This window comes from Cyclopterus lumpus, chromosome 20 (assembly GCF_009769545.1).
Source record: "Cyclopterus lumpus isolate fCycLum1 chromosome 20, fCycLum1.pri, whole genome shotgun sequence".
NCBI classification, from domain to species: Eukaryota; Metazoa; Chordata; class Actinopteri; order Perciformes; family Cyclopteridae; genus Cyclopterus; species Cyclopterus lumpus.
In genome coordinates, this window is record NC_046985.1 from 10,705,872 (window position 1) to 10,713,501 (window position 7,630).

A 7,630-nucleotide genomic window follows, 5' to 3' on the forward strand; every position below is an offset into this window, starting at 1 on the left:
AACGTTTTTACGTCAATCGGCCATGGACGTGCTGATTTGGCAGACGGCGGGGAGGGGGCGGGTCCAGCAAGTGTTTCGGGTATCCCCTCTTTGGAAAGTTTGAGCACGCTCTGTGGATCCGTGGGGAGGAGGGTGAGCACAACAGCGTCCACGCACTTTTTGCGCAACCAGCATCATTGGATGTAGGAGGAAATCTGGACGTTGTATTTGTGATAGTCCACCGACAGCAGCCACCATGGAGAGCGGATCCAACCGAACCATTGATCCGAGCTGCATGCAGAAGCCGCCCCTCGCCATCGACATCATCCTCAGTGAGTAGACCCGGGGCTCGGAGAGGATCCTCTCCACCTCATGCGCTTTAAGTCCAGTTATCCTCTGCAGGAAGCCCTCTTTAGTTCGGTGGGATGTGTGGGTACTTAACCACTGAACTGGGAACAGTGGGGGAAAGAGAGACTCAACTTAAATGTTCTGGTTGTGATTAAGTGTCTAACGGTCCTCCTCCTTCTCTCTTGGGCTGAAGAGAGAGGAGACAGGGATTCCTCCAGCAGACTACATCAAACCACACTGTCTCTCTAAAGTCAAAATAAGTCTAATATTTTTGCTGGGTTCTTCTCAAGAGCTCTGCTGGATCTTCAGTAAAAAAAAAATATATGCAGTAGGAGGAACAACATATGGCATGACTAGTATCCACATGAGGTGCCAAATGATGCTACTTGTTCAGACAGAGCTCAGTTCTTGTTACTGTTCGACAAATTATCAAATTAATCCATTTTGCCTGGCCTGCGGTTGTAAATTCCTAAATGGGCTTCTGACTCATGTTGGATTATCCATTTCATTTTGCTTTGCATTGAAACTCCTTCAAGGTTTTGCAGCCTGTCATCTGCAGCAATTTAGCCACTTAAATAGAGCTTAATAATATTTGTATGATTTTAAATCTTAAAGTAGTAAAAATGCTGAATCATAACATGTATAGACATTTTATATGGTTGCAGCTCAAGATTTGTTTTGCTTTACAATTTTGCTTGTGTGCAATATTTTCTTTGACTTTTTTTTTGTTGTATTTTCTCTGATCTGAACCTCTTTTATGATTAAGACTACATAAAGGTTCAACATTACCCGCTGATACATTACTGATTATGTGAAATCCACAAAGCACCATCATTATTTAATTCAAATAAGTTTTAAAAAATGTTCTCCATTTTAATACATCCATGATAGATTGCTTTATTATATATATATATATATATATATATATATATATATATATATATATTGAAAATACCAACATTCTTTGTGATTCAGAAATAGTGCCACTGTTGGTTTGTCCACCAGAGAGCTCTGTCAAGTTTATCTTTGACAAAATTATTTCCGCAAATGTAAGGCATTCATATAAACAAATGTGTTTATGTAAAAACACATCTATCGTTATCAGATTTCTCCCAAATATCAATATTGGTATTTGCCTCAAAAATACAACGTGGGCGATTTATAGTTTTGATGGTAAAACGTTAAAAGTCTCACCATCTTAATCAGTTTTGTCAGTGGAAGAAGAAAAGCTTGCATACAGAATTGTAGAAACATAATTAAACATTACCCTCAGAATTTTTAAACAATTAAAAAAAAAAAAAAAGTCTGCTGTGTCAACACTCGGGCAGAGTGACCACCTACAGAAATAAATCCGCCATCAAACGGGGAAAGTATGTTGGTTTGGGTGTGTTCTGATTATTTGCTACTGACTTTGGATACCAGAGAGTAAATGACGCAGGTCGCCAGAATACTCACAAGTATTGGCAACATCATGAAACTATAGACTAAACATTTCCTCTCTATCTTTATCATTAGTTTGAACATAGCTGCAGCTTTGACATCTGCATTCTGCTGACTCCTTCCTGGAAATGATACCCTGTTACTTTGCACTGTGCTGTTTTCACCATCACATTGATTCATAATCTACTTTTAATTCCTTGTCGACCTTTTTTATTTTTTTATTTTTTTTTTTAACCTTCAAAGAAACACGATAATGGAGTCAACAGAACCTACACCCAGGTCTGGGTTGGTATCAGCTTTTGGTTCACTCTCAAAATGTGGCAAACATTTGTGAGCATTCAGTTCCAAACAGTGTGGATGTTGACTTAGTCTTGTGAAGGCCAATATAAATACCAATAAAGATCATACCAATTTTCAATTTCTGGAGAAAGACCCATGGGTCCAAAATCCCAGCTCAAAGATGAAGACAGCTGACTGGTTGTACTTTTCCCTCTCTCCATAAAGATTTGGACATCTTTGGCATCATTCTGTACTCGGTGCTCACCTTCATGGCCACAGTGTCCATGCTGATCTTCATAGAGGAGTGTATCTACATCTATAAGAATGTGCCCGCCAATAAGAAGAGTGTCATCATCTGGGTGAATGGGGCGGCACCGGTAAGAATGGCACTGTGAAGGACTGTGGCTTGTGTTGGCCGAATATACTGTATGCTCACATGGCGGTTTCTCTCTTTCAGGTGATTGGCACCATGTCGTGTCTGGGTATGTGGATCCCCAGAGCCACGATGTTTACTGATATGACCTCTGCTTGGTGGGTCCCCCTTTCTCTGCTTCTCTTAGATTCATCTCTCAGTGTGCCGTGTGCTTTTATTACCCACAGAGCCCTGCAGTGTGAAATCACAGATGGGGAAACTTGAACTTCATAACCTACTTGGAGTTTTATAGGAAACACTGATTCTATTGTGCAATGTGTGTATGCATGTTATGTACTATATTCATTTGTTTCTCCTTCACCACTGACCCTGCCTCTCAAAACGTCCGTTTATAGTTTCTCAAAGTGTTCCTTTTACCAACACCTCTTGTCTATCCGTAGCTACTTTGCCATTGTGGTGTTCAAGTTCCTGATCCTGATGTTGGAGGAGGTGGGCGGAGATGAGGCTTTCCTGAAGCGAGCAGAGAAACATAAACTTAAGATCAGCACGGGGCCGTGCTGCTGCTGCTGCCTCTGCCTGCCGCACGTGACCATCACACGGTAAAGCGCCACAATGCACACTCCCTTCACAATGTTTCTGCTTTTTCCTGCCTTTCAAGCGGAAACGCACACTCCCTGAGTGGGAACAGCTTCCGAAGAACCCTGTGTTTGGTTTGATGGTAGCAGCATGTGTTGTTGGACAGCTCCCAAAGTAGCGCATGTGGATTTGGAAATCTGCTTCCATCGTGTCGCTTTGTGTTCTGTCTTTTTTTAATTTGAACGAAAATCAAGTGGCATGAAAGAAGAGAGTACATGATTCTTACACCTCAGCTATTCTTAGCAAGTATGATTGTTGACTGAAAGAACACATTGTTCTTCGCTGTGTTCTTGCAGTCACATAACAACTCACACTGGGTTTTTAAGGGAGAACATTTTCTTAGAGTGCTATGGTCCCATGTGTTTCCTATTTGAAGCAATGTTGCTTTAAAAAAATCTAACTCTACTCAATACAGTGGTCCATCAAAGTGAAAAGACTCCACGATCCTTGCATTCATCTTTGAGTTTAGTAGGAGACGGTATATAAGCAGTGAGAGCCAGCCAGTAAACAGCTGGCAAGTGGCTCCAGATGTAGATCCCATTTCCTTCCAGACGCCTGTTTGGTTTATGCCCTCCGAGACACGTGTTTGAGAGGATTCATATACCAATCATGGTTCTTTGGAAAACCCAGAACAACAGAAGCCTGCAAAGTTGGCACAAACCATAGAGCCACAATAGTCATTTATGGGAAACACCATTTAAAAAAAAAAAAAAAAAAAAAAAAAACTGAATTTAAATAGAATATGAGCGACCCCTGACACTGAGGTGGTGATTGAAACATCCTGTAGTGCTTATGAAGCACATATCCTGTGCAGCTCCTAAGATTTTTTTTATTAATGCAGACTGAAGGTCTTTTAAAGGCGGGGCCCAGTGCGTACGGTAGCACTCTGTACACGGCAATCCCAGCATGCCCCTTTCTGAACTGTGTAAGCACTGGCTACAATCACACTGTCACAGTTGATTGATCGATCCATCAAGTTTGAACGAATTCAGCGGTCATGACCTTTTTATTTTCATACACTATTTGTTCTCCGTTTAGGCAATTCTCACCAAATTGTCAGATGTCAAACAGATTTCTATGGCTACGCACTGCTTAACATGCGTTCACTCTTTACAATGATGCAGATCATCCTTTTACATAAACCCTTCTGCTGTACATGATGATGATTGTCAAGCCAAGACATGCTCAGCTATGTTTCTTTGAAGCAGTGCCCAGTGTTCCATCAAATGCACCACAGAGGGAGTATTAATGTTGTTGTTGTTGTGCATGTCTAAAGCCAAAAGTGTGCCTCAGGAACTCTGTGAATTGTTCAAAACATCCTGTGTTAATTATCCTTGCCAGGTTCAATGGAGGATTCCACAATGGCCTTTTAAGAGTTTTTAAAATGCGTTTAGAGACAAAAAACATTATCTGTCAACAGTGAAAGAGTTTCCTCTGTTCCAACTGCAGGCGCACACTCTTCCTGCTCAAACTTGGCTCCTTCCAGTTTGCCCTCCTGAAGATTGTCTTCACCCTCCTTTCCATTTTCCTCTGGACCAACGGGACGTTTGACCTCTCTGACGTGAGTTACTAACATGGAAAACACTTGACGGCATCTCTCCATGTCAATGTATCCCTAAATGTGTACTATTTAATTTCCATGCTTTATGCTATTCGTCGTATAGCCAATAGTCCCTTGTCAATACCCGTTATTGTTTTATGGGGGCGAAAAGCAAAGATGTTAAGATTTAAACATCAATATCAGTCTATGATTCACTGTCTAACACTTTAGCATAAAGGCGCTTGATGAACATGCTTATTTAATGTGTACCTCAATGCAAATGTATGACTCGGGATGATTTAATGAATGTGTTCAGAGTGCTCAATATTCAGACGGGATCAAAACCCGATGAGCTGATTTGATAGTAAGTAGTAAATTGATTGAATCTTTAATTAATGATTGCTAATTCAGTTACATTGTTGTCCGAAAGTACATATGGCTGAAATGATCTTCTCGGAGTATTGCCAGTTGTCATTAAAATATGAAGCTGTTTTTATTAGTCATGTGGTGAAATGGCTCTTGGGATGGGAAGTCTGTCTGTCTGTTGGTTGGTTAGTCCAACAGACAGACTATGCATTACTTGAGGGTGTATTTGTACACCTATTATGAAGTACTCCCTATGTTGCACCCCCCAAAAAAATGATACTTTAACAAAATAATTGAGAATTATTATTTAGTAGTATTAGTAGTTAGTAGTTGTTGGTTTAAAGAAGAAAGATGGAGGTATCATGGCGCCAATGAATAAATATAAACACAATATTGTGACATGTATTTCATGTCTTTTTTTTTCAACAGTGTCTCATGAGTCCCTGTTGTTCTGTTCACGGTCTCTCAGAATTCTTCTTCGTTCACTTTGCTAACTTGTGTGTGTGTGTAGTTGACCATTGAGGGAGCTGCTATATGGATCAACCCATTTGTAGGCATCTTGACAATCACAGCCCTGTGGCCTGTAGCGATGACGTTCATGCACCTGAGGGTTGCCCTGCGAACAGTCAAGATCATCCCCAAGTATGCCATGTACCAGGTAAGGCACAAGAGACGCTTTTAATACACATGTGCGGAGCACTTCTATACACACAAGCAGCTGTTTACACACCTCATGGTGGACAGTAACTAGCACTGCTCACATATATTGCTGGCTGTAAGTAAACACTTTTAATAACATGTCAAGCTATAGGGCCGCCATATCTTTTCCAGGGCTCTGTTTGTCAGGTTAAACGGTAGACATGTTTGTTTTTGTAGCTCGTGCTGGTCCTGAGTCAGTTGCAAACGGCTATCATCAACATATTGGCTTTAAAGGGAACTATCGCCTGCACGCCGCCCTTCTCCGCAACAACCAGAGGATACAGTGAGTCAACATCCATCCATACAACCCAAACCATTCAGCCATGTGTTGATCTATTTCATTAACTATTGGTCAAACCATCCAAGAAGGACTCCTTGAAGTTTCCTCTGACTTGCAGCTGACATTTGTTTGCCTATTCTTTCTTCACCTCTCTATCTCCACAGTGATGAGTCAGCAGCTTTTGATCCTGGAAATGTTCATCATCACGCTGGTAACACGCCTGCTGTACCGCCGGCTGTATGATCCTTTACCCGAAGAGGAACCCGAAGTGAACGAACACACCAAGATGGTTTCAGTGGATTCGTCCGCATGAGATGTGTGTGTGTGTGTGTGTGTGTGTGTGTGTGTGTGAGCGAGTATGAGACTGTGCGTCATTTAAATTTCCTGCTTGTATTTGATTCAAAGATGTTTATAATATATATGAATAAATGAAATTTGACATTTTAAATGTATCTTGAGGGTGTAACAGAGGTTCAAACTATTTGATTGAACAGTCAAACCAATCACACCCCTTATCCAGCAGTTCTAATGGTTCCCACTTTCTCATGTCAAATTAGTTTTTAACAAGAAAGATACATACATATATGCATATATACACACAGGTTTGGTGAGACTTGAGGTTATTTCTGTTATTATTCTTTTAAGAAACTACTCATAATGGGATTATTAATTTATTAGTTGAAATTATATGTTCGTTGTATGTTGAATTGTATGTATGCTGGCAATTGACACATTTGACATTATCAGCCTTTTCAGTATTCTCATCTCCAGATATTAATTAATTAATTAATTAAATGACCAAATAACTGAATTCACAGGAAATTATAGGAAATAATGGGCCCTCAACTATAAGGTGAAACCACTTATTTATATCCGCTGCCTTTTTTTGTGAGGCCTGTTGCAAACTTGATGATACACTGTGACAATCAGGCCCGTAGAGATCACCCCCGCAGCCCCCGCACTGCGGGGGGGGGGGGCCTCGCATGGCAATTTTATTTTTTAATCCAACACTAGCCAGCGCACTCGGCCGTATTGCGGCTAAGTGTCGGCTGACTCGGCTGTGTTCCGGCTCGATGCGGCCAAATGTGAGCCACCTTTGGCACATTTCACTGTTGCCATGTCTGGCCCAGGTGTAGCTGTTACGGACATGGGCAGATTCTGTCTTGGCAACCGGTTTATCGGCTGCCGAATCTGGGCCGAATAATGTAATAAATAAATAATATTACATTACGTAATAACATTAAGATATCCCTCAAAGTTGTCTCTCTCATATAAAGCTACACAATAAAAAAGTATTTTAAACTGGCTTTATAAGTTTTAAATAATAGTTGTAAAGGCAATCGTAACAGGCAACCACTAGGGTCTCCTGCTACGCGGACTGGTGTTATTGTTGGGCCGCGGTGTATTCTGGGAGAACTACGAGGAAATTTCTCTTGAGGAAAAATGAAACGCACATTTAAAAGTGGTGCCCAAAAGCGGCAATCAAAACAGAACATTTCTGAATTAAATGCCAAACTTCCCAAAATTACAAGTCTTTTTCGACCAGCTGGTGAAGGATGCACTCATCTGCCAGAAGAGACAGGTATTGTACTGTTTGCTATAGCTCACATTACCACGTAGCTAACGTTATACTTTGACAGCTGTACTGCTCTGTCTATGTGTTGTGCTTGAAAATACATTAACCTTATTA

At 40.9% G+C, this 7,630-nt stretch overlaps 1 protein-coding gene across 1 annotated transcript; it reads left to right on the plus strand.

The window, feature by feature from the left end:
* The first annotated feature begins 112 nt into the window (after nucleotides 1-112).
* On the plus strand, nucleotides 113-6,928 carry slc51a (solute carrier family 51 subunit alpha). Its single transcript, XM_034560758.1, has 8 exons — nucleotides 113-311; nucleotides 2,272-2,423; nucleotides 2,504-2,577; nucleotides 2,860-3,018; nucleotides 4,505-4,616; nucleotides 5,473-5,619; nucleotides 5,838-5,943; nucleotides 6,105-6,928. The coding sequence occupies exons 1-8, from the start codon at nucleotides 236-238 to the stop codon at nucleotides 6,251-6,253; spliced, it is 975 nt and encodes a 324-aa protein (XP_034416649.1). The 5' UTR covers nucleotides 113-235; the 3' UTR covers nucleotides 6,254-6,928.
* Nucleotides 6,929-7,630: the final 702 nt, after the last annotated feature.

Excerpts from the sequence above, each read along its gene's own strand:
- slc51a (XM_034560758.1), top strand. The coding sequence starts at position 236 with ATGGAGAGCGGATCCAACCGAACCATTGATCCGAGCTGCATGCAGAAG. Across the intron at positions 312-2,271 it reads CGCCATCGACATCATCCTCA|ATTTGGACATCTTTGGCATC; the intron begins GTGAGTAGACCC and ends CTCTCCATAAAG. Across the intron at positions 5,620-5,837 it reads CCAAGTATGCCATGTACCAG|CTCGTGCTGGTCCTGAGTCA; the intron begins GTAAGGCACAAG and ends TTGTTTTTGTAG.